Genomic DNA, 27,093 nt, shown 5'->3' with positions numbered 1-27,093 from the left:
GACCTAGAGGTCTGTATAGACAGGCAGTGATGAGGAAGTGAAGTGGCTGGGCTAAGAGTCAATGAGAGGGCAGAAAAGCAAGACATATAAAGGTGTGGGTAGACAAGAAGTAGATTGCATTCAGAAGCTGCAGAGTTGGTGAGGTAAGGTTGGCTGGTGGCTTTTCCTATTTCCCTGATCTGTAAGGCTTTCATCCCTATATTTGGCTCTGTGTTTTATTTAATAAGACCATTTAGAAATCCATCTACAGTGAAAACACAAAACATGGTGGACTCTGTGGAACACCCTGACCATTCTGAAAAGTGGCAAGCAGTGCGTTCCATGTGACCCCCATTCTGCTCTTGATACATACACATCCTAGAGAAATTGGAATGATCCAAAATCATGTACTTGGAAGTTCAGTGCAACCTTTTTCAGAATGGCTACCAGGTGGGCATGACCCACCTGGGTCTTCTGAAGATTGTTATCAGGACAACATTTGGCAACATGCTACAGCCTGGATGAACCTCGAAAACACGATAAGCAAAAGGAGTCGATCACAGAAGAACACATATTGCATAGTTACATTCATGTGAAAGGAGACCAAGAGCAAAGTAGAGCTAGAGATGATTGGAGGCTGCAGGGAGTAGGTGCTCTTTCCTGCAGCAAGGAAAATCTTGTAAAGCGGATGGTGGGGATGACTGCACAACTCTTTTAATACCCAAGGGGGAACATCTGCCAAACTGCGCACTTTAAATAAGGGCTTTGCTAACACAGACATCTCAACAAAACTGTTAGAAAAAAAGACAAATGACCAAATACCAGCTTAGAAACTCACACTCAAGGAAAGTAGGCAGCCGGGCAGTGGTGGCGCACGCCTTTAATGCCAGCACTCGGGAGGCAGAGGCAGGTGGATCTTAGTGTAGCTTTTGCACCTTTCCTGGAACTCACTTTGTAGCCCAGGCTGGCCTCGAACTCACAGAGATCCGCCTGCCTCAGTTTCCTGAGTGCTGGGATTAAAGGTGTGTGCCACCACCAGCAGCTATACTCAGATTTCTTAAGAACAATTTTTTGTTCATTTGTTTGTTTCGTTTGAGATAGAACCTCTCAAAGTAGCCCTGGCTGTCCTGAAACTTGCTATATTGACCAGGCTAATCGCCAACTCACAGATATCCAACTGCCTCTGCCTCCCCAGTGCTGGGATGTTTTTGCCTAACAAGAACATCTTTTGTTGCTATTGCTGTTGTTGTTTTGAGGCAAAGTACTACATCTAGCAGGCTGGCCTTATACTTGCTATACAGCAGAAGATAACCTGGAACTCCTAATCCTCCTGCCTCTACCTTCCAAGTGCTGTGTGATTACAGCTATGTACCATCAAGCCTGGCTTACACAGAGCCTGGAATGGAACCCAGGGATCAGTGCATGCTGGGCTAGTGCTCTACCCACTGAGCTCCACGTCCAGCTTTGTCTATGGTTCTTGTCTTGTCCTTCTCTCTGATCTACCCAAACATACGTATATGGCCATTAATGACTCATGCCTCCACAAGCCTAGTGGAGGAGTAGGAGTACCCAGCGGCAGTTCCTCCTCTGTCCCTGACGCATGTCCCCTTGCCTGTCATCTCACTGCCACATCTCTCAGCCTTCACTGCTGATGCTCACGACTCACTCTGAGGTCCTCCGAGTATGCCCCAATCAGTTATCCAACCCTCCTGTCTTCTATCGGCACCCTCTCTTGGAATTCCCCTCCAGTCCTACTCCTTAAATAAAGTGGACTTGATTTGTCTCATGGTTAGAGAGCCTAAACGACTCCTCCAAACTCCAGCTGCCTGGTGTATGTCTGCCACTGTATGCCTTATGAGCCTCTCCAATGCCCTGCCAGGTCCAGCTATCAGCAGGCCACTGGCTCCTCCTATAGCCTCCCTCCCATAAATGAACTGGCAGCCCCTCCTTCCAGATGCTCAGACCAACTTTAGACTCTGCTTCCTCATCCCCACGTGCAGCCCTCAGCCACTCTCAGTCTCGGCTCCAGAGCACGTTCTGAATCTGCCATTCCCCACCTCCACCCATCGCTGCTACTCCGGTCAAGCCCTGTCCCCTCATATTGGGCTCAACTGGCCTCCATCTCTCTCCTCTTGCTGCCCTGTCTCTAAATGCACGCACACCATCACAGCCCTATAATCTGTAAGTGGATCCTGGCCGTCTGCGTACAAAGCCTTCTGATGTCTTGTCACCTGACTGGCGATAAGCTTAAGCCTTTCCAAGAACCTCATATGACTCAGACAGAGGTCACAGCCTGCAGTGCCCACGTCTCCCGTCTTCTGCCCTCTTGCCAGCTCACCCTCTTCGAGCCACACTGATCCCAAGTTTGTCTAATATTCTCTTGCCTTTCTCTTGAAGGGCCTCTGTCATCCTGAGGGGAGGAATCATCAGTGCCTACCACCTTCTCATAAGATCCCAACTACAAACCAAAGTCTGTTTCCACCAAAGTCCACCCTGAGGAACCAGCGAGTTTCTTGAGTAAGAGAAGCATGGGTGACCTCCAAAGCAACCTCACTGGAAAGTCTTCGCTCAGCATAGATGATCGCTTCCTCATAGCCACATAGGTAATGCCCCTTCAACTAACCTTCACCCTATATTCTCACACCTCCCAAGACCCCCAAGAAATTTGTGTAATTAGGGCGGAACTGCATCCAAATGGAGAGGAGCAGACTCTCAGGTGAAGGTCCGTTGACCCTCCCCAACCCCTCTTCAATGAGGAAATGCCAACAGTCAACAGCTCCATTCCTGATGGCCTCTTGTAGGCAGGCAAAGCTGATCTGATGAAGATGGCATCCCATTTGCTCAAAGGACTGTGTTCTACAACACGGATCCATGACCACTTCCTTCCCCGCAAGCCTGCCTCTGCCTCCAATGTACTCTCGACCTTTCTCTCCCGTTCCCTCTGTTTCAAACTACAGCTTCCTTCCCGGCAATTTCTACCCTCCTCAAACGTGCTTTGTCTATACAGCAGTAATCCCCACCAGACATTAGCTAGACCTCATTTAGGTCTTTATTGTTGAGTGTCTTCCCGTGAGGGCTGGGTCCCACACCTTTGATCACATGACCAGGAGATAGTTGATGGGTATATGAGTTCTTAGACATCAGAGGAGGAGAAACAAGTGACAGACAGTCTTTGGTTTCAAATACCAAGAACAGATAATGCATCATCATATTATGTATTTAAGGGACTGAGGATGTGGCTCAGTTGACAGAGTGTTTGCCTAGTCTGCATGAAGTTTTAGGTTTGATGCCCTGCACAAACCAGGTGTGGTGGTGCACACCTGTAATCCCAGCCCTGCACAAACCAGGTGTGGTGGGCACACCTGTAATCCAAGCCCTGCACAAACCAGGTGTGGGGGTGCACACCTGTAATCCCAGCAGCTGGAAGGTAAAGGAATGAGGATCAGGAGTTCAAGATTATCCTCAGTCCCACAGTGATTCTGGGCCAGCCTGGGATCTGAGACCTATCTCAAAAAATAGTTAGACTAACAGGTTTAAGAAAACCATTTTGTCCAGCCAGTTCTTCTCCATCAGAGAATAAGAAGATGGACATTCGGGGGCCACAAAAGCAAGAACCAGAGAGGTGTGGTGGTTTCAGGCAAGCCATCCTAACTCTGCCCTGGATCCATGCTCCATGAGCCGCAGGATTTGGTATACAGCCAGCCAGTCTCCAGAGGACCTGTGCCAGGGTACTGGTCAGAAAGCTGCACAGATATAATAAAAAAAGTCCTTGGCACTTCTCATAGACCTCAGAGTGGCATGGGACCTGAGTGTTCCACCCTCCACAGCTAAGCCTGCAGGTTAGGAGAAGAGGGAGGAGGCATGGGAAAAAGGGGGAAGAGCAGGAGAGAAGACTGGACAGAGGACCGGAGATGTGGGACTAAGAGAAGATGTCAGAAAGTGCAATGTGACCCATGTGTCCCCAAGTCAGAGCCCGGATGACAGGGTGGACTGGTACCGGGAACCAGGCCGCCCTCCCTGGAGAAATAACACTAAGGAAGGCCAAACCAGAATTTAGCCACCACCCCCCACTCTGGGGTGTGGAGGGGAAAAGTAAGCCCAAAGTGACTAAGTTTAAACCTAAAATGCCTAAGATTACCAGGGATTTTCTGCCATTAGGAAAAAATGAGAGCTCAAAAGGGAGATTAAGTTGACTTACAGAAAATAAAGTGATATTTTTAACACACTCATGGATATGGCTTGAAAATAACATTCCTGCCATTACCCCAGCCTGGCTTCTGGGGGAGTTATCTCAAGCCCATTTCCCCTGCCAAGGAAGTTCCAGAATAAGTTAGCACAGCCTTGAGGTGAAACTTCCAGGCTCACCTTAGCCAGGTGTGCCCAACAGCTGAGTCTCCACCCCCACCCCAAAACTGGCCCTGTGGCCTCCAATGCCAAGAGTGTCCTTGACCTCATCTGGCAATTGCTAACCATTAACCTTGGACCATGGCAAAGAGCAGGAAGAAACTGGAAGACAGGTTACTAAAGTGTTACCTGAAGCTTGAACCAGAAATCAGGCCATTGCCACTGTGTCATCCCATGCTCAAGGTTCAAGGCCATTCATCTTTCCACCATTCTGCAAAGTCAGTTTGATCAAGGCATGGACTGAAGCTTCTTGGATGCCAGCTAACAGCCAAAATTCAATGGTTGAGCAAACAAAGCCGGGCAACAAGACAGTCAGTCTAACAGGCACACTGGCCCTCCAAGACCCTAGTCGGCATGGTGTGGTCCAAACATCATCACCCCAGTGCCTCATGCCTCTCATGACCATGGAAAGCAAGACTGGTAGCGAAAATTCTAACTCTTCTTGTGAGGTCCAAAGTGGAAACCGGGGTGTCAAGGGTAGACACCACACACAGCACACACACACGCACACACACACACACACACACACACACACGTGTGGAACCCGGAGCCTTGCACATACTAAGCAAGTGCTCTACCACTGAATTACACACCCCCTTTAGCCTATTCTTATTTTGAGACAGGGTCTCACTAAGTTGCCTAGGCTAGTCTGAAACTGTGGATCCTGACATCTCAGTCTCCCAAGTAGCTGGGGTGACAGGCCTGTGCTTCCTACTACAGCTTTGGACAGAGCTTCTCTTCCCAGAACATCCAGATGAATTAAAGAGAAGAGCTGCTGGCCAAGCTCATTCATCAGCAAGGTTATAAAGTTAAGCTGAAGGTCACTATATAGAAGCACATACCCTCTTCTAATGGGCTGCTGTTTATGAAATCAAATGAAGATCTAAGTCTACACAGAAAGTGATTCCTCTCTTAGAAAAATTATCTTCAATAAATTAAAAAAAAAAGAAAAGAAAAATGATTTTCAGTCAGCCGGACAACAGGGTATTATGAGGCTCTGCGTTGATGTCTAAGAAATATTCTGAGCCTGGTGTTGGTCACCAGGGTAACTATTCCTGTTGACAATGCCAACACCCTCAGTGTTGATACTCAGTTTTGCGAACTCGGGTGTGACATCTTCATAGCTCAAATGATGACAGGGTGTCAGTTTCCTGAGGTCTAAAAACCTGAGGACAATTTGCTCCTGACTGACAAGCACAAACACACATGCAACATATATGTCCTCAGGCTGACACAGTCCAGAAATGACCTCAAACCTACCTCACCCTGTGCACACTAAGCCACTCGACACCCTCAAAACCACAAAGACAGATGCCCAAATCTCGCTACCAATGACTCAGAAGAACTCTGCACACTCACAGCAAATGTCAGTCATTCCCAGCCTCTTGGTGACACTCCCTGGATACTAGCCTCCTTGTCTGTATAAGGGTCCCTATGCCTTGCATCCTGCCTTCAAGCTGGATCAGCAGAGGGTAAGAGAAGGAAGGTCTTTAGCTCGAGTGCTAAATTGCATTCCAGTGAATGCACTCATATGACCTTCAGCAAAGACCAGACCTGATCATCTGTCGGCCTCTTATAGACAGGGGCCCATACAAGCAGGGCGCCTTTGGGGAACCCAGGCTTTCCGGCCATATCTTATGAGATCACAGGGAACTAGACTTGCTGAACACTTAAGTAAGGGCCCGTAGCGAACCCAGGCTTGCTACATACCCTCTCCCCTCCCACCCTTTAGCTTATTTTTATTTTGAGACATGTGACCCACATGGGTGAGGGGCATTCGTGAAACCCAGGCTTCTGCCACATGGGTGAGGGACCTGAGGGAACCAGGCTGTTGGCCACATGGGTGAGGGACCTGGGAGAAGTTGGGCTTCCGGCCACATGCATGAAGGGCCTGAGGGAAACCAGGTTTCTGGACACATGGGTGAGGGGCCTGAGGGAACTGGGCTGTTAGCCATTTCCAGACTCAGAAGTCTAAGTTGAGCACTTGGCCTGCAAATTTGCACCCTGAGGGCATCGTGCAGAATGCCTGAGAGAATGGAATCTCCTCGGTGGGCTGAGAGAAAGAAGATTCCAGATGAGTCTTCAACCCTGTGAAGAGAGCAATGCAACATCTCTAATTCGGAATCTGTGGTGGTTCCAGAAGGGCCCAGGGGACGCGGGAGCTTACCTAACCTTCGTTCTGCTTGTGGAGACAGTTTTGCTTAACAAGAGTTCCAGCAATCTACTTAAGAGAAAAACTATTTTTGAAGGCCTTCCCGGGACTGCAGAAGCATCCATCAAACTACAGACACTAATATTAGCTATCTTAAATTCAATTTAAAAGGGATTTGGGGGGAGCTCTCTCTGTGCCAAAGTCAACCCACTTTCTAGTTACTGTGTGCATTTTCATACGCAAAAATCACGTTAACTTCTCAAATCTTTGTCAAACTTGTTACTCGGTTCTGATTTCCCATGCCTCAGCTCCTGGAGAGATGTGTCAAAGTCACAGGGTGAGGGATGAAGCCTCACCAAGAGCCCCCAAAGGAGCTCAGCACAGAAGGACGCACACTTCCATGCACCTTAGAACCCAGGCTAGGGGCGGACCATGTGCAGGACCAAGAAGGATAAGAAGGCATTATGTTAAATACTGGTGAAAGCCTTCTGGCCAGTGGGTTGTCAGGAAACGCTGTGGATACCCCTCTAAGACAGAGAAGATTCTTTTTCTATGGGAGGGCAAGTCAGTCCCTCATGCCAGGGGAAAGACCCCTCGGGGAGGAGGGTGGTAGCGAGTGGAGGCAGAAGCGAGGAGGGCTGGCTGGAAGGAGCGAGGGCTGCCTCCTCCCTGATGGGGGCCTGGAGTTTGCCAGACGTTTCACCCCAGGCTGTCCCCCCTGCAGTGTGCACCGAGGGAGGAGGGGTGCACCCCCGAGGAGACCGCAGGAATGCCAAGCAGGGGAAAGGCGCCCCGAGCCAAGGGCTCCAGCAACCAGGATCCAATATCGGCGGGTGACTCCAGCCCCCGTAACAGGAGAGACCGTAAAGTATGTGCTGGGCTTCCCAACCCGCACACACAGCAAATAACCAATTACTCCAAATAGCTAACAGATTGCGGCTCTGACTTCCCTCCCCTCACCCCCACCCCACCCCATCCCCTCACTTGTCATTTGATGGGCGGTTTGTATGTGTTCAGAGAGAAAGAGAGAATGAGGCACAAGGAAGACCCAAATGACGCTGAGGACAGGCATCAAACACCTAATCGGGGCTCGTGGCAGTCACAGAGACCAGCCTGCACCCATACCATGCACAACACAGATATGCTTAATGACGGGAGATTCGGCAACTTTCAAATGTCTGTAGTGAGTCTAACATCCCCAATACCATCAGTACACATCCTTAGGAAACCCACATCTGTCTCCCTCAGTAGCTCAGCTGATAGACACAAGAATAAGGTAAACGTATGAATATGGAGTCTGGGGAGAGGGTCAGTCAGTAAAGTCTTGCAAGCATGAAGACCCAAGTTCAACCCCTAGAACCCATATAAGAAGCTGGGCGTGGCAGCACGCCTGTAATCCCAGTGCTGGTGAAGACAGGAAGGTCTCTGGGGCTGGCTGGCTGGCTGGCCAGGCAAGCTTCAGGTTCAGTGAGAAACTGTCTCAGAAAAGAAGGTGGGGAATGGTTTAAGAAAATGTCTGACATAGACCTACGGCCTCCATATGACACACATGTACACACACACACACACACACACACACACACACACACACACACTGAACATGGTTAAAGTTCACTCTCAAGTTCAGAGGTGCAGCCTCATAGCTCGCAGCTCGGAGACAAACTGCCTCTGGAAATGCTCCTTGCTCGTGAGCGACGCCCCGTAACTGATTGCTTTGGTCAAAAAACATCTACTTCAAAGTCCTGGGATAAATTGCTGTCGAGACTCATGAATCACAATAAGGCGTTCTCTCCAAACTCAAAATTGAGGGAAATAAGGCTGTTCTTGGAGAAAGTGACCTTGATCTAAATGAGTGCTAGGTCAAGACAAGGAGAGGCAAAATCACCTCAATAGGAAAGAATGTCCTCCCATAGAGTCTTACTTCCTAGTGAGAAGAATGTGGGGATAGAAAATGAGGAGCAAGTGAGCTATCCTAGAAGAACGGGGAAAGAAGTCAGCCTTGAATAGAGATAGCGTTTACACAAGCATCACCAGAGAAGCAAGGCTCCAAGCAATAAAGCCACCCCCACTTTCAGAGATAGATGTATCTGTCATTCTTGGTCAGCTACCACTAAATTTCTTACCCATTTCCAAGCACAAGTTGCCTCTCTACTTGTATGGCCTACAGGGAGGCCATGAGCTAGACCAATGCCCAGGGTCTCATGGACCAGGCAACCATTGTTCTCCCTGCAAATGCATGCTGGAATTCTTCATATGGAAACTTGAGCAGGCTTAGGAGGTGCCACAAACTTTAGGATCTACTCAACCAACACTGTCGGAGGTTTCCCTGAGTGATGTTCCTGTCCAGACGGCCTAATGTAAAAGGTCAATCCTGCCTTACTTAGGAAATTCTTACACAGGAGTCCATCAGCAAGGACTGTGGTTCTGACTTCGTTAGATTATGTTAGCTGCCATAGCAAACACACAGTCTTCAGCTCACAGAAAAACCCATGGTAAGTGCCTGTGGTTCTGAGTTCCTTCTGCTTTCTTTCCCTCTTGTTGAATTCCCAACTGGCAAAGGAAAACTCTAGCAGCTCTAAACTGTCCCATCTTTGGCTGATCTGAGTTGACTTTAAAAAGGTCTGTGCATTCAGGAACAGGCTCTACCTCATCTCCCAGTGCTTAATGAGCAAGAGCCTCCTTCTGAAAGCCTAAGCAAAGGACGGCAAGATGGCACCGAGGGTCACAAGAAGGAAACAATCTGAGAACTGAGAAAACTGTTTCCCTGAGCCAAAGAGCCGAGTCCAAAACAGAACAAATGGCTTTGTTCATGTTCATAGGACGTTTGGAGAAGATGCCCCTGACAGGAAATCAGAGCGCTCGATCCTGGAGGAGACAGAACCTGCTTGATGGAAAACAGAACTGTCAGATTTCAAATTGAAACAGATTTCGATTTCCAACTAAAAAGCAAACTAAACAACCAGAGGAATCTCCCCAGCATGCTCGTCACATCAACAGGCATCTTTAAAACCATCCTGATTCACTCTGGAGATGATGAGGGCATAAAGAGAAGCTTTAGCAGCAAACGAGAAAGGAAAAATCCAGAGAAATGAGGAGCCAAGTGCATAGGCTATGGAACCCCAAAAGCCACGGCTGAACATTTAGTTTTAAGTGAATCTGGGTTTGTAGTGTCTCCAGGCTTCTGGTAAAAGTAAACACACATCCTCTCTGGAAGAATGTGACTTCCATCCAGGCCTCAAAGAATTCTCAGATAAAGTTCCAAAGAGCATGAGTTCACAATCAAAAAATAGTGCAACACATGAGGAACGAGACACCGTAAGTCAGTGCCAGCGGGGATCAACCAGCTACAGAAGCAGACCCGTGAGAACAGAGAGCAGAAGCGTCAGAAATAACATGTGACCCAAAGGACCCTCCAGGAAACAAAAGACAGACAGAGACCCTCGAAATTAAACAGACTGGAGAAGAAAGAACATTTTTAAAAAATGTAAATCTTGAGATGAAAAACTCAGTAAACTGGGTTAAATATCAGATCGCAAACTAGTAACATCAAATAAACAGAAGACGAATCTTCAGAAATCAGCCTAAGTGTTATCATCAAGAAACAACCGTGGGGGCTGGAGAGATGGCTCAGTGGTCAGGAGCATGCGCCGCTCTTACAGAGGACCCCAGTTCAGCTGCCAGCACACACCCATACAGAACTCCAACTCCAGTGGGATCCAATGCCTCCGGCCTCGTTGGGCACCTGTACTGCCATGTGCATACCCAACACACACACACACACACACACACACACACACACACACACACACACACATATTTTTAAAATACCATAAATCTTTTTGTAAAAAATTCATTCCCAGGACTGGAGAGATGCTTGGGAATTAAGAGTGCTTGCTGCTCTTCTAGAGGACCAAAGTTTGGTTCCCAGCACCCACATGGGATGGCTCCCAACTGTCTATAACTCCAGTGCCCTCTTCTGGTCTCTGTAGACACTTGTATACACACAGACACACACATGCACATAAACAAATAATATAATAAATCCTTTTAAAAAGAAGAAATTAACAGAGTAAGCCTCAGTTTCTGCAGGACCCCTAGGTGGTCATAATCTAAAGATGTTCAAGCCTTTATCTATGGTTATGTATGATTTGCATATAACCTACACACATCCTCCTGCATGCTGTCAATCATCTCTACATTGCTTGTAATGCTCAGTGTGCAGCAAATGCCGTGCAAATGGTTATTTAACTGCATTGAGTGACTGTGTGTGTTTGCCATGGGCACAATCACTTTTCAAATATTTTCAATCCGTGCTGTTTACATCTGTGGATGCAGAAGCCACAGATAAAGTATCAGATGTAACATGCACATTTAGTTGGCATGGAGGATTGAGATGGTCCATCCACGGTGTGTCTCCTCCGAGCCCCAGATGGAATGGTCAGAAGCACAGAGACTAGATAAAGTTTGAAGAGATGACAATTGAGAACCACCCAAAACCAATGAAAATGGAAGTCTTCAGAGAGAGGCACTGTTGACAGAAATGACTTCAGTGAAACTGGAGTCCTGATAAAAACACAAAAAAGCAGGCGTGTGCACAAATACAAAGAGTTCGAGTTATCTCAAGACACAAAATTAAAAGAAAGCAGAAAAGCCTAAAATAAACTGATTCCCACATAAGAATTTCAACAGATTCTACTTAAATAAAAAGTAAAATAAAAGGAAGGAGGCTACTACACAAAAAAAAATAGTAAATTTGAACATAGCTAAAAAGAAAACTGATTACTTAAAAAAATAAAAACAGACTCAAATGTGACTTACAAGATGAGACTGAAATGTTCAACAAAAGTGCGAAAGTATTTGGAGAGCATTCAGTTCTTAATCATATCCTGGAAGAAGCTGTAGATGTGAATTAATTTAGACTTTGCTAAGTCAAAGATGCAGGTCAAGATTAAATAAGACAGGGCAGTGGTGGCACTTGCCTTTAATCCCAGCACTCGGGAGACAGAGGCAGGCAGATCTCTGAGTTCGAGGTCAGCCTGATCTACAGAGGGGGTTCCAGCACAGCCAGGGCGACTAAAAGAAACCCTGCCTCAAAAAAAAAACGAAACAAAACAAAACAACAACAACAAAAAGATTAAATGAGGTTGGTGTGTGGCACACTTATAATCCTGTGATTCAGGAGGCTGTGACAGAAGGACCTCAAGTGAGGGCCAGCCTGGGTCACCTAGTGAGAGACTGTCCCAAATACACAGAAGAACTCCGTACTAGTCACTCACACAGCTTGACAGGACAAGTGAGAGGGGAAGAGAAGGGAGGGCGGATTCTTAGATCTTAGAAACGAGAGCGTTTCAGGAGGTGTAACTCATTGGCAGGGTGCTGGCTTGGCCTGCTCAAGGCCCTGAATTCAGTCCCCAATACCAGGGGAGAGAGGGATGAATGAATGGAGGGAGAGAAGAAGGGAGAGAGAGACATAAAAAGATAAAGTTGATAGAAACAGGAAGTAAGGTGGAAAAAATCAAATAGTCGATAAAAACTGGCAGGAAGACGTGTTTTTAAAGACGAGAGAATCCAGGTGGAGTGACGCATGTCTTTAATCCCAGGCCTCAGGAGTCAGGGCCAGTTGAGTGTGAGTTTGAAGCCAACCTGGTCTACTCAGCAAGTTCCAGGCCAGCCAGGGATATAGCCCTGTGTACTGTGTACAGTAAACTATACGTGTGTGTGTGTGTGTGTGTGTGTGTGTGTGTGTGTGTGTGTGGAGAGAGAGAGAGAGAGAGAGAGAGAGAGAGAGAGAGAGAGAGAGAGAGAACAAATTGCTCTTGTAATCCAAGTTAAATTCCCAGCACCCATGTCAGATGGCTCAGAACCACCTGTAATTACAGCTTCTGGAGATCCGACACCCTCTTCTGGCCTCCACAGGCACCTACACTTATGTGTACATACCCACACAGACTCACACACATAGTTTTTCAAAATTAAACAAAACAAAGGAACCCAAGATTTGATAACACATTAACAAAGTGTCCTAAGTGGGTGTATAGCCTGTAAAACACATTTGAAGAACACACATTCTTCAGGCTTACACAAACAGGTCATTAAATATGGACCTTTTCCTAGGCCATAAAGGTCATTCCTGAGTATTATTACACATAGACTCATCCTCTGGGCCACAGTAAAGCTAAGCTAAGCCAGTATCAACAACAACAGAAAGATAAATTGAAACATAATTTAGGAACTTCCAAAATGTTTTCAGACAACTCAGGTGTCAAAATGAAATAACAGAAATAAGAAAATATTCAGAACAGAAAAATGGCAAAAATATTGCTTGCCAAGTCCTGTGGGAAGCATAACACAATACTTAACAGAGAACTTTATAGCCTTCAATGTTTACATAGAGGTTAAAAATATAATAAACACCCCAAATAAGAGGAAGGAAATAATAAAAATATTAATCAGCTAGGAAATAAGGAAACAAAATGAAAGATCAACTCAAAAATTGATTCTCTGAAAATAATCTGATAACAAGTGACAAGAATAATAAAATAAAATCCTGGGAATAAAGGCGACATGGCTTGATGGAGAAGAAAAACTAGAAAAATTGAGAGGGCATTACAAAAAAATTGCTATGCCAATATTTGGGGAGGAAATGGATACATTCCTATAAAACATAAATCACCAAAAGTGACTCACCTAGAAGCCAAAAATCTCAGAGGTCCTATAAAGATTCTTACAATTACAACAGCAGTTTAAAATATCCCAAGAAGAATGCTAAGTCTAGACAGCTTTACAAGTGAGTTTGCCAAACACAGGCAAGATGATGCCAGGCTTATTCTGTCTTCTTGGAGACTAGAGAAAGTTCATTCTCACCCAAGCTCCTTACAAGATGACTGTTACCTAGACACTGAAGCCTGAATGGCGTTAAGGAAGACATCTCAAGCAGTCAGCAATCACCAAAACTGAGGCAAAAAGAAATCCTGGGGCCATACACACGCCTTTAATCCCAGCACTTGGGAAGCAGAAGCAGGCGGATCTCTGTGAGTTCCAGGACAACCAGGGCTACACACGAAAAAAAAAAAAGAACCAAGACAGACAGAACTAAATCTCTGCAGATGAAATCTGGCAACACAGAAAAAAGAAACTAGGCGTGGCCAGGGTGCCATGTTTCTGACATGTGAAGCTGCTTCAGAACTGCAAGAAAAGGAGCATAAAGTGAAAATACTTCACAGGAACAGGACAAAGGAGAAAAATCACATGACCATTTCAACAGCTACATGAAAAGCATTCAGTAAAGCAGCATTCCTGATAATAAACATTAACTATCTCATCATCATTCAGCTCATACATTTCATATTCCTTTGTGAGGCAAAATTATTCATTTAAGAAAAAACAGGATCAGAAAAGAATACTTTCGATAATCAATCACATAAAACATCTAGAGGTCCTAGTCAGTGCAATAAAGCAGGAAAAGGAAACAATAAAGATAAAAAACACACAAAAAATATATACAAATTATATAACTGACTAAAACTCAGAACACTTGAGTCAGGAGAATTAATAAGAATCTTAGAGAAGTTTCTGAAAATAAGACCAGCATGTATAAGGGCTGATTTCATTTACATATGAATAGCAATTAACTGAGAAATGCACCACTAAAGGACAAGAAGGTCATGAAAATGTGGCACATCTACAGGATGGAGTTAAAATGGATGAATCTGGAAAGTATGGCATTAAGTGAGCGAGGTGATTCAAGCTCAGAATGAGAAAAACCACGTGTTCTCCTTCATATGCAGATCTAGCCTATAATGTAAACAGAGAGAGGGGGGGAGGGAGGGAGGGAGGGAGGGAGGGAGGAAGGGAGGGAGGGAAGGAGGGGAGAGAGAGACTTAAAAAAAGTCAATCTTCAGGCCTCAGAGACTGCTGCAGGGCAGAGGCAGTAGCAGCAGGTGTGGGGGGCTGGTGTAACTCTGGCATCAAAGCTGAATTAAGACATATCCCAAGCACCACTAGCAAAGGTGTAGAAATCCTAAATAAGTAGCAGCAAGTCTAACTCCAAGGTACATGAGAGAATTTCTCTTGTCCGGGATGGAGAGACACCCTCCACAGTCTGCCACATAAAGGCCAGGGCCAGCTGAAGGCCTGCGGCTGCTCCGGCATACCCTCTGCAGCTCCTGGCAAGTCAGCTCTGTTTGTGACCACGGTCAACTGTGCTTGTGACCACGGTCAACTGTGCTTGTGACCACGGTCAACTGTGTCTGCTTCCAACCTCTCCATGCCAGCTGCATTAACAATGTAATGACACAAATATGCCAAAAAAAAAAACTATAAAATTTGAATTTGAATGCTTTCAGCTTTTTTAAAAAATACAAACAAAATGGCATACAAAATGGCAGACAGATCTTAAATTTTCAAAGAACTCCACACTCCAAAGTTTTTGTAGCATCGTTACAGTCTTCTCAAACATTAGTAAACTAAAGGCTAAAAATCACAGACATTACATGTTGGCCGGGGTTTTAAATGAAAGGATAACAGCCCTCTGTTCAGCACAGTCAGAGCCAAAGAGAGCTTGGCTTGTGGCAAATGACTGGGAGATGAGCATGCTCAGTGGGGGGAGGGGGAGCCTGCATGTCAGTGTTCAATAGCAGGAGCTTCATGATCCAGTCTACCCAACCTGTCCCACCAGCCAGCTGACCGCCCGTTTGTCTGGGAAAAGAGGATTTCAGCCTGAGTCAGCTAGGAGCCCTTGACAGACAGCAAGGCTTGGGTTTACCCCATGAACATGGGGCCGTTGTGCTTTCTATTACCAGAATAATGTAAAGAGAAGTATCATCTTCATAAATACCAAATGATATTGATAAGACAGAACACTTATTTTTCCTTTGTGTGTTGTGGGGGGAGGGGCGGGGGGATGCGCACATGTATGTGCAGGTATACAAGCCCATGTACTCATGTGGAGGCTGAAGCAAGACAACAAGTGTCCTGCTCTACCGCCCTCTACCCTATTCCCTTGACATGGAATTTCTCACTGAAGCTGGAGCTAAGCTGGCCACCAACCAGCCCTGGGGAATCCTCTTGTCTCTGCTCGCCACACCCCCCTTATGGGTTATAGGTACATGTGGCCATGCCTGGCTCTTTATGAGGATGCTGAGGATTTGAACTGGGGTCCTCAGGCTTGTGCAGCAAGCACTCTCTCTTATCCACTGAGCCACCTCTCCAGGCCTCGTCCCAAGTTTAAGTTATTAGAAGACTGACAATAAAAGACCAAATCTTGACAAAGCCAAGATGATCTGAAACAGGTAGTTGTTACCATAACTAACAGAAACCGTTCTCATAATAACAGAGCCGTTCTCATAAATTAGTGGCCAAATAACTTTGCTCAGTGCCAGCTCTACTGTCAAATATTATTCTGAAATGGGGAATAATAAAGGCACAGCTTTGAGGAATAAAGCCAGGCTTGTTTGAACAGTCTTAGCCATCTAGAAATTTTCTTCAATCAATAAGGACTGAGGAAAGGGCTTAATAAAGAGATAGTCGCAATGTAAGTATACAAAAGTAGTGTTTCGGGAGCTGGGGCGTAGCTCGGGGTTATAGCACTTGCCTAGCATGCAGAGGATCCTGGGCTTAATTCCTGCCACAGAAGAGAAGACAGGAGAGGAAGGGGGAGGGGAATTGAGGGGGATTTCCTAGCAAGAATTATAGTCACAAAAAAGAAAGATATTCCACTGAGAATAGTAATAAAGGCTACAAAATGCCTAGGAATAAATTAAATGACCTGACCTACAGATAGTAAACTAAGATTTCTCGGGATGTAAGGAGACAGCAGTGAGGAGGATTAACAAATCAAGTGTCCAGCGATGAGCAGTGAGCACTTCCGGAGGGCCCAGGTGCCATTCGGCCATCTTTAAAATATAGAATAGAGAGTGGGAGAGCAGTCACACTGTACTTTTAAGCTTTTTAATGCAAATTATAAGAAAATGCAATATGATTCTAACATTGTAAAACTCAAAGTATAAACAAGTACATAAAAGAGACCTAAAAACACAGGCATGTCTAAACAGTCTTAGCAGCAAATGGAGACGTGGATAGCTCTTCCTCTGCCCTTCACTCTGTGTTTTCTGTATTTCCCACAAAAGATAATTCAGAAAGAAGCCTGGACCTTGCAGATCAGCAGAGGCAGAAAGAAAGTAGCCCGGATGGGCACCACAGTGCTGCCATTGGCCCAACCACTTGGATCTCAGGATACACCAGGACCCACCAGGAGTCTTCAGGCACACACACACACACACACACACACACACACACACACACACACACACACACGTGTTGGGAGTAACAAGGAAGGCTAGCAGCTGCCATCTGAGGAACCTTCTTGGGCCCAAGTCCCAAAGGGCACAATTGAAGCTAGGGACATGCCTGCTTCCTCTGGCCCTCACAACCACATGGAAGCCCAGCCCACCTGGGTAACCAGGACTGAAGTAAGGCTCAGGAGGAGCAGGACATTGATCAGAGGCAGAGATTTAGGAACTACACCCAGGGCCTCCCCCCACCCCTCCATGGTTATGCCATGCTCAGGAATGCCTCCTCTCCTCCTTATCCCCGATCTGTGCAAGGAAAATGGAGCCAACAAATAATGAACAATACCTACATGAGGACTGGACGGAGAAGACCTCAGGTTAGTGGGGGCCAAGCTTGACAGCCCATCTGCGAGCTACAAATTAAACACGTCAGTTAGTGACAGGATTTGAGGGCAAGATTTGAGGACCTGTGACAGGGAAGGATGGCCAGCTCTGAGGGGGTAGGGCTCTCCCCACCCCCTTCCCCTCCAGGAACCCTCTGCATCAGCTGTGTGAAGACTTGGCTGTCCTCAGTTGGACAAGCCCAGCTCCATGACCCAACCATTGACGTCACCTTGGATAGCTCCATGACCTCCCTGAACCACAACGACCCAGAGCGACAAGGAGAGGCGAGTCAGTCCAAACGTGAGGAAGACCTCGCCAGGCTAGTTTGCTCTCCGGCTGCAATCTGCTTGCCTTTGCTGCCCCTGATCAGGTGCCACCTACTCAGCCACTGTCCCTGCCTTTCTCAAGCCTGCCTGCTCCAGGGACATTTCCGGTCCCCACCATCTGCTCCTTCTGTCACTAACATACCCAGACCTGCTGGGTGGGGTGGCCAAGCACGGTCAAGATCCTCAGCTTCCATCCTCCGGGAGCTGGGGACCACACGGCTCTCCAGGCCTACATGAAGGAGGCTGAAGGAGTCTCACAGTATACCCCTGCTGCCTGCCCTGGGAATGACTTCCCACCACAAGCCCTCGGTTGGTATCTCTAGGACTGTAACCCGATGTCTTAGAGGAGAGCCTCAGACATGCTTGGAGGCCACGGCAAGGGGCCAGGGGGAGAGGTTAGGGCTCAGGTGGATGAACAGCCTAAAAAGGGTGGACAAAGCAGGAGAGGGGGGCAGAGGAAGAAGGAAACAGCAGATCTGGGGGTCGGGACAGAAAACTGACTCTGCAACAGGAGAAATGGGGGGTGAGGCTGGAGAAGCCGGGTCCAGTGGGGACCCACAACCACCAGCACCAGCCTCTATCTTCAATGATTCAGAGGCGCCAAGAGGATCCTGGAAAAGGGAAGCCCAGGCCAGGCTCCCTTCCTGTGCAAGAAGAGAGGTCAGGTGTAGGGCAGAAGTGAGGAGAGACCCCCGTTGAGACCGGAGTGGGGTTTTGACTCCCTGCCCTCTCCTCTGCGTAGGAAACATCACCGAGGAGCTCCAGAGCCCAAGTCCGGGAAGGAAGGCAGATTAAATGGCAACCAGCCAGGGCTGCTGGCCAATATCGGGTACAGTAGGACCTTCCAGAATAGACGGTGAGTTTCTCCAGCAGCCCCCAGATGGCCAAAGATGCCTCTGTCCCTCCCCTTCTTGCTCTGACCCCTCAGCGGCCTCACTGTTATTTTGGAAATGTTCCTTTTTAAAGAAGGTGAGAGGGGTACAGGCAGGTCATCAGAGCCAAAGGAACACACACAGCTAAACATAGTGCCAAGCTCCGTGCAGCTGCAGAAATTACACACTCCCCTTCGGGCCGGGGCCATAATTTGCTGCTCTAATTCTGGGGCCGTTTCCACCTTCATGGCAGCCTCGAGACTATAAGTGGAGCAGTGAGCTCCAAATTAGCCTGAGCCTGAGAGCTGCCCACACCCCAGCCCACCGTGAGTGAGAAGGTCCCCATCATGTTGTCAGGGCTTCTCCATGCCACCTGCCAACTGTGTCTTCAGTAATACACATCCCACACACATGTGCATGCATAGTGCCTTATCACACACCTCACCACACACATACACACACACACATCTACCACTGACATATCCACACATACCTACAATAAACATGCATACTACCTTACCACATACACACACACACCACCTTACCACATGTATACACCACTTCACCACACACATACCAACCAACCTTACCACATGTACATACATACTACCTAACCACATGCATGCTTTACCACATACATTACCTTATCACATGTATATACCACCTTACCACATACATACTACCACACCACATGCACACACACACACACACACACACACACACACAACTTTACCACACATCATCTTATCACATATACACTACCTTAGTGCACACACATATACACATACCGCCTTACTACACACACACACACACACACACACACACACACACATCTCAACAACCAGTCTGAAACCTACACAGAACACACACACAAAAAAAAAAAAAAAAAAAACTTTGCTATGTAAACACACCTATCACCTCCCCAAGATGGTATGTTCCTGCCAGATGGTATATTCAATAAGAATAGGGCCCAGGCCTCTCCCATCAAAGCAAGCTGGTCCCTTTTTCTCATCTTCTTCCTCTTGTCATCCTCTTCTTCATGTTCCCCTGCCATCTCCCAAGCTAGGCAAGGCCAGCCTTGCTGTGTGGCACTCCTCCAGCAGCCCAGCTCCCAGCCACACACCTCTCTGCCCACTGCTCCAGTCAGAGTGGCCATGTGTTGACATGGAGCACAGGCCTAGCTCTGGCTCTGAATCTTGCTCAGGCCCAGCCCTGGGCCCCTCATGTCAGGGCCAGGCGTCTGTCCAGCCTGGGCTCCTCACTGTCTACCTCGGGCTGTGCCAGTAGCCAGCAGGGCCCAAACAGTCCTTCGTCATCTCAGCTTGTGGACACTGAAGGTCGCACACAGAGAGCAGCGGGTCTGCCGGGAAGCCATTACTTAGTTGTAACTCAGACAGACCTGTGAAGGGGACAGGAAATAGGAGCTGGAGGGCAGGGGAAGCCAGGGCTTGGGACTCACTTAGCTACAAATATCCATCCACGAGGAAGACAAAATATAAACTTGTACTGACATCACTGTAGAGCCATCTCAAATTTCCATTCAGGTTTCCCTGCTAGGAAACATTCTTCCTCAGACCCATGCAGACAATGGGCGAATTATCTGTTTATTCTTCCATGCATTTATACATACATACATACATACATGTATACATACATACATAAACCCATCCATCTGCCATTTATCCATCTGTTCACCCATCTATGCATCTACCTGTCTATCCATCCATCTGTTCACCAATTCATCTACCTCTCCATCCATCCACCCAACCACCCATCAACTTACCTATCCATGTATCCACTCATCCATCCATCCATCCATATGTCCATCCACTCATCCACCCACCCATCTACCCACCCATCTGTTCATCCATCTGCCTATTCACCCATCCATCCTCCCATCCTCTCATCTATCCATTAATTTATTCACCCATCTAGCCATCCATCTGTCTACTCTCTAGCCACCTACTCATCCATCCATCCATCCATCCATCCATCTACCCATCCATCTATCCATTCATTCAGCTACCCACTGGCCAAACAGACAGATTCTCATTCAACATCTCCTCTAAACCAGGCCCTGTGCTGGACACTGGGGACATAAAAGAAAGGCAGCCTGGTTGCTGTCATGCATTTAGTCCAGAGAAGATGCTGAGACTCAAAGAGACATGCAGGACCCAGAGCTGATGCAGTGGCCAAGATCCTGCCAGAGATGTGGTGAGCATTCCTAAGTTGAGTCTCAAATAACGAACTGAGCAAGAGAACAAAGGCAAAGGTTGTCTCAGCAGACAGGCTAGCAGGGCAGAGCCCTGGTGAGTGCTACAGGCTGAGGGATGAGGGCTTGGGGCTTCTGACACCTTCTTAGCACTGGTGAAACTGTAGAACAATACTTCCAGCCTCTGCAGCAGCAGCGTGGCTCCAGGAACAAACACTGGAGGTGCTCCCATGGAAGTAGCAGGAAGATGGGAGATTGAGAAATCGGCAGAAAATGGCACTCAGTATTTCCAGTGACCACCTCAGAACTGAGCTCTAAGGATCTTGGGGCCATCTCAGCACTCAGGTTTGTTCTCGTTTGCAAAGCTAAGATTTAATGAGTGGTTTGAAGAGTGCAGAGCCTAGCTGAGTGTCACTTGTTAATCCATCCATCTATCCAGCCATTGACACACACACACCCATCTATTCACTGCAGCCTGAGGAGAGGATGCCATCAAACAGGCTAGGAGGCTCTGCCTCAGGCAGCCTGAAGTTTTAGGAGCACTGAAGGCATCAGGTGTGTGAGCAACAGCATGCACAGCCACAGAGGAGGGTGGCAGCCTGAGCAAGTCAGGCCATTGTTCACAGTAGGGCTTTCTCCACCTCTCTTGGGGCAAGTGCTGGACGGGATGCAGAGCCCATCCAGGGCCCAAGATAGGAACAGTGCTCCCTTGGGTAAAATACGTCATAGGCTTCCTGCCACACGCCTTGACATGTCCTGTGGTCATCAGCAGGTCCTAGGTTGCAGAGTTCCGGCAAAAGAACCATTGACTGCAGCAGGTTGCAACAACTTCCCCCCAAATCCTCCCCTCCTGGTCCTGGAGGTGGGGGATAAGCAAGATATACACAGTCCTAAACACAGCCTGCTCTCTCTAAGTTACATCCACGGAGCTGCCGAGCATGAGATCCCAGAACCATCTTCCTCGAAGAAGAGACACTCCCTCCCACCTCCTTCTCACTGAGGGATCTCAGACAGAAAGCCTTCAGTGCAGCCCCAAGGGAGATGTTCCATTTTCCCCGCATGCTTCCAGAAAAAAAAGAAAGTTTAGATCTTACCCTAAGGAGTACACACCCCTTCTCCAACCAGACTGAAAGCCCCTGCCCAGGCCCGTCCATCAGGCAGCACCCAGCCACCAGGGTGTAGAGGGCTGGGTATAATGGCTATGTGGTAGGGAAGGGCAGGGGAGGAGCTAGAGATGAGGAGTACAGGGTGGGGAAATTGAGGCCAGCTCCTTGGGGGTGGGGCGGGAGGGAGCTGCCACTTTCCTTAACCTACCTGGACAGGGATGAGAGGCTCCTTGTCGTCAATGTCGATAAGCACATCCTCCCCAGGGCTGAGAAGGCTCACATCATCTGCAGGGAGAGCAAGTCCACTCCTATGAGGACTCAGCCAAGGGACTGTCCCCAGACCCTCAGTCTCACCACCCCTCACACTCTTTTTCTCTCTGCCCCCGGCCCTTCCTTTCCCTGAATCCATCCCCCATCTCCCCCCATTTCCCACCTCCTATTCCTCTCCCTCTGCGCCTCCCCCCTCGGCTCTTCCCTCACCGTCACCCCTATTTTGAACCATGCTTCCCACCCACAAGTAGGCTCACTTGCTCCAGATGTGCCAACCTGAGGAAGGAAAGACCCACCACCACACACCTCTGGGCCAGCTAAGCAAAAGCCACCTCTCCCTCTTTACCTGGGCCGCCCTGTGGGGAAGGACTTTCTGCTGAGTATGGGTCACACAGGAACTTCTCCAGGGAGCGAATGGTGCACTGGCCCACTACGGGCCGGCGGCCAAACTGACGATTATCAATGACCTTGACCACAATCGGGGGACAGTAGAGGTCCTCTCGGGGCAACATCTGGAGAGAGGAGAAGAGAGACACTTTAAACATGGGCTTCAGTCCATTTCTGGGGAAGGAGTGAGAGAGAGCACTCACAGGTAGGACCAAGGGACAAAGAGTAACTCTGAGTCCCCAAGAGCCCCAAATCCAACATGGTGGCCAGCAGCCAGTGGGACAGAGGCCACACCCCTTTCTGTCTCTCCTTGGCTGCTGTGTGTGGAGGCTGGCTTTCCCACAGCTTTACCTCCAAGCACACCCAGGTCAGCCTGAACTCTGAGCAAGTCTATTTTCTCTGAACCTGCACTGCCTGGGGGGTAAGGGGGAGTTGAGCTGCCGCTCGACATTTCTTACAGACAGTCCCCCCCAAGTGGATACTCAGGAGTTGGCTTGTAGACCCAGATTCTTCTCCCCCCAACCCCAAAAGCACTTTGAACACAACTTGAAATAATTTATATGCACTCCTTCAGTGGCGTCTTGGCTGAGCCAAGAGAAGGCTCCTGTTGACAGCCACTGGGCCTGGAATTTCTATCGTGCTTTCATCTTGCAAACTATTTTCCTTTTCTCAGACTTGACTTACATTGGCCACTGGGCCCAGGCAGCCCGGGGAGCTGGGGAGGCCTGGGGGCTGAGGAATGGAGGGATGAGGGGTGGGAGACTCAGGGTTCAGGGCTCAGGGCTGGGGGTTGATTCTAAGCACTAGAAGTCTGAAGAGTGGAAGGCCAGGGATTGGGATTTAAGAACCAATGGCAGAGGACTGTGGGGAGGGGGCCGGGAGCGGGAACTGGGGCTAAGATCTGTGGGATGGGGGTGGGGGCTAGGGGCTGAGAGATCAGAAGCTAGGAGGCCAATGAGGACAGGGGTTGGGAGACCATGGACTAGGACCACAATGTGGGGTCAGGTTTGAGGGCTATGGGGCCTGAGAGCCGGTAGGTCAGGGGGTTGGGATGCTGAGAGCTGAAGCTACAGATTCTGAGAGCCAGGGTTGAAGGTTGGAGGCTGGGAGCTGAGGATATGGTAGCTGACAGGCAGGGTTGGGAGCTAGGGCTGGGAAGTGAGAGTCAACACTAAAGACTCAGGGGCTGGGGCACTGAGGACTTGGGGATGAACACTGAGAGATCACAGGCTGGAGAAATGGAGGTAGAGGACTCAAGGCAGGGGCTGGGAGCTGATGAATGGAGATCAGGGGCTGGGGAAATGGAGGTAGAGGACTCAGGGCAGGGGCTGGGAGCTGATGAATGGAGATCAGGGGCTGGGGAAATGGAGGTAGAGGACTCAGGGCAGGGGCTGGGAGCTGATGAATGGACATCAGGGGCTGGGGAAATGGAGGTAGAGGACTCAAGGCAGGGCTGGGAGCTGATGAATGGACATCAGGGGCTGGGGTATCAAAGGCTGGAAAGCCAAGGGCTGGGGGCTAAAAGTTGATTGTTGGGGACCCAAGATTGAAGACTTGGGGGCCAGGGTCTGGAGAGCCAGGGCCTGAAAGCTGAGAATTAGGGAGCCAAGGGCTTGGGCCTGAGAGCTGGAAGTTAGAAACCAGGGTCTGAAAGTTTGGGACTAAGGAATAGGGAACTGAGGACTCAGATGGGGCTGACAGCTGAGGGCCCAATGGCCTGGGAACGGGGGACTGAGGAGCCAGAACTGGGGAGCAGGGACTGGAGGTGCAAGGTTTCTTTGCAAGGCTCAAGCTAAAATAGAACCAGGGAAAATGGGGGGGAATGTCTGAAGGTAAGCCCTGGGGGGTCCCTGGGAAGAGGCCATGGCCATGCAAGCCTTCCCTACAGGAATAGATTGAAAACGGTTCCTGAGGCTTCTGCTGACCCGGGATCAGGCAGGAGGGGACAGTAGCCATGTGTGCCACACACAGGACAAAAACCGTCAGTCAGACAAGAAGTAATTCCTGTTTTCACAGAAGTTCTGGAGGTGATAGGATACAGAGAGAGAGAGAGAGAGAGAGAGAGAGAGAGAAAGAGAGAGAGAGAGAGAGAGAGAGAGAGAGAAGAGAGAGAGAGAGAGAGCTGGGCCTTTCTGAGAACTGGAGCTGAACCCCAGGGTTGCTGGGATCAGGAAGTCACTCCATCGCTCAGGGTTATGGAAGGGAACAGTGGGGAGGGAGAGCTCACCACTTCCATGAACAGGGTGCAGACGTCAAAGTTGGGGTTCTTCCGGAGGTTTCTGATGACACAGGATTGCACTGTCTGGCCCCCACACTCCACCACGAGGCTAGGGGAAGAGATGCTGGCCATCTGATAGCTCTTCATGTTCCTCAGGCCCCAGGCCAGGATCTGGGGACAGAGAAAGGGCAGAGCAGCTGAGCAGGGCTGGATCAGGAAGCGGGAAGGCCAGGCCAGCAGCCCTTGTCCGACAGCCAGGCTCACCTCGATGGCTGTGCGCTGGAGAGCTGGCTTGATGTTCTGGGGCACCATGTAGATGTTGGCCTCCCTCTGGGGTGGTGGGTAAGGCAAGTCTGTGTCCTCCGTCTGCGGGGACAGCAAAGCAGGAAAGAGACCACAGTGGGGGGAAGGCCAGGGCAGTGGGACTAGAGAGGACAGGAAGGCAGAAGGCAATGGCATGCATTGGGAGACGTAGGATTGGAGAAGGACGAAGCTCGAGGTGGACTAACAGGCAGTAAAAATGAGGGTGCTGGATCAGCCTCAGCTGGGCACTGTGCTGTCCAGGATCAGAATGCACACGTCTTCGCACAAGGCCAAGCTGTCCTCCCACAACACAGAGCGCCGGTGAGACAGCCAGGTCTCCCCCTCTACAGCACATACATGTGTGCTCACATATGAACGCACTCAGATGCTGACATGAGCATGCATACCCTCCTGCTCCGTCCTGGCCCACCTACTTCCATCTCTCAGTCGCTTCCCTCCATGCTTGCTCTCCTGACCACCAGCTGAGACACACCTGGTTTCCAGCCAGACACCCTCCAACCCCTAACCCCATATTCACATCAGCAAGAAGAGAACATGCTCATAGGGAGCCAGGAAGAACAGAGCAATGGTAAATGAGACACAGGGATGTGTGGCCCCTGTCCTTATAAGACAAGGGATATAAGGCCACCATCAGCGGCACTCCAGAGGAGGCTCCCTCACCAGCACGGACCAGAGATGAGTGAGGCATGTGGTGATGCTGGACTGCTCAGGGGGTTCCCAAGGGAGTTGGGCAGGAAACACTAAGAGCGTTGTGTTAAGCAGGGGAAGGCAGTAAGAGAGGTGTGATCTCAGGTAATGGGCTCCCAGCATGGCAGCTGTAGGTGTGAACACTAGCTCTACCATCCATGAGACTAGAAAGGTCATCTCACCTTCCTGTCACTCAGCCCCTTTGTGTGGTCTAGTTAGCGGAAGTCAGTCTCTAGCCAGTCTCTAGCATGGGAGCTGCGTGCCGTACACCTTGAAGAGTGTCTCCAGCAGGCAAACGCTCACTTAGAACTACTGGGGCAATCTTTTGACTCCATGTCAGGAAATTGTATTTTACAAGTTTATTAGGTCAAGACGCTTCACTGCCACCTAGTGGGAAACCTTTGTAATAAACACAAACACGGGTTACACTAGAAATTGAACCTCCTTGGATACACCGTCAGATAGCACATCCATACATACATGGACGTCTTGATGCTACAAAGATTAACTAGTACCAAACGGGCTGTGCTTCAGTAAGCATTGTGATCACCTGACTTACTCTCCAACAGTCTTTCTTCGGAAAGGACAGTATATTGACAGAGAATTGCTAACATGGGTGACAAGGGCAGCTTCCTCCTGCCTACATCAAATTTCATAGCAACTCCAGCCACCTCCTGCCCAGTGGCCCTCTGATGATGCCACACCACCCTGACCCATGGCCGTAAGGACCTCAGGTCCAGGACCAGACAGCCCTGGACTCCGATGCCAGCTCTGTTGCTTCCTAGCTGTGTGGCCCTGGGCAGATTACTCAGCACCAGTGACTCAGTGTCCTCATAAAGAAAGAATAACAAGACGCTGAACAAAGTCACTCTGAGAAGTAAAGGAGAAGATGAACAAGAGGAGCATCTGGCACCAGAAGGCACTTAATGAATGATGTGACTGTAATTACGGACGCCATTGTTGTCGGCGCCGTGGCCATTACCGCTGGTGTTCAGATTGCTCTCCTAGGGGTCACTTGAGGAGAGCTGGGCAGTCAGAAACATCTCTCAGAACAACATTGGCTTTATAACCACCCTTCAGTCACCGGGACAAAGGTAGAAACTGCCTGGCTTCCTCCTAGGCGGCAGTAGGTGACATGATATAGGGTGGGTGACAGACAAGAGCAGCCTCAGTGCACACCTGCAGGGGAGCTGTGCCCACCACAGAGCCTAGGACAGGCGCACCCAGACAGCCTGTGCAACCACCCGAGCAGCTGGGCTGCTAGCAGAAGCTGGGGCCACACTCCGACACCTGCCACCAGCTGCAGGTGACTGTACAGCAGAGGTGGCCTATTTTAAGGGCCTAGCTTTGTGGCATATTCCTAACCTCTCGTGCCCGATGCCCAGCCCACTGTGGGACCAAAGGGAATGGGGGCAAGGGGCGGCAACAGGAAGGGTTAGGCTCCAAGCTTTGCCGAGTGAGGAGGCCAAAGAACAATGTTCCT

At 48.9% G+C, this 27,093-nt stretch overlaps 1 protein-coding gene across 14 annotated transcripts in view; it reads right to left on the bottom strand.

Moving 5' to 3' along the window:
- The window catches only part of Dysf (dysferlin), a 242,916-nt gene that overhangs the window by 74,218 nt on the left and 141,605 nt on the right, over positions 1 to 27,093 (bottom strand). For 8 of the 14 annotated variants that reach the window (XM_037203840.1, XM_037203844.1, XM_037203848.1 and 5 more), the window contains 4 exons: positions 24,864 to 24,965; positions 24,609 to 24,770; positions 22,341 to 22,506; positions 21,933 to 22,009 (listed from right to left, as the gene is read on the bottom strand). In XM_037203840.1, the coding sequence (XP_037059735.1) occupies positions 21,933 to 22,009; positions 22,341 to 22,506; positions 24,609 to 24,770; positions 24,864 to 24,965 (507 nt within the window). Of the gene's footprint in view, positions 1 to 17,174; positions 17,238 to 21,932; positions 22,010 to 22,340; positions 22,507 to 24,608; positions 24,771 to 24,863; positions 24,966 to 27,093 lie in introns of all 14 variants that reach the window. The other 6 variants (XM_037203838.1, XM_037203842.1, XM_037203846.1 and 3 more) reach the window with 1 other exon arrangement.

This window comes from Peromyscus leucopus, chromosome 3, assembly GCF_004664715.2.
Source record: "Peromyscus leucopus breed LL Stock chromosome 3, UCI_PerLeu_2.1, whole genome shotgun sequence".
NCBI lineage: Eukaryota > Metazoa > Chordata > Mammalia > Rodentia > Cricetidae > Peromyscus > Peromyscus leucopus.
The sequence above is the reverse complement of the archived record's forward strand: the minus strand, read 5'-3'. Positions and strand labels throughout refer to the sequence as shown.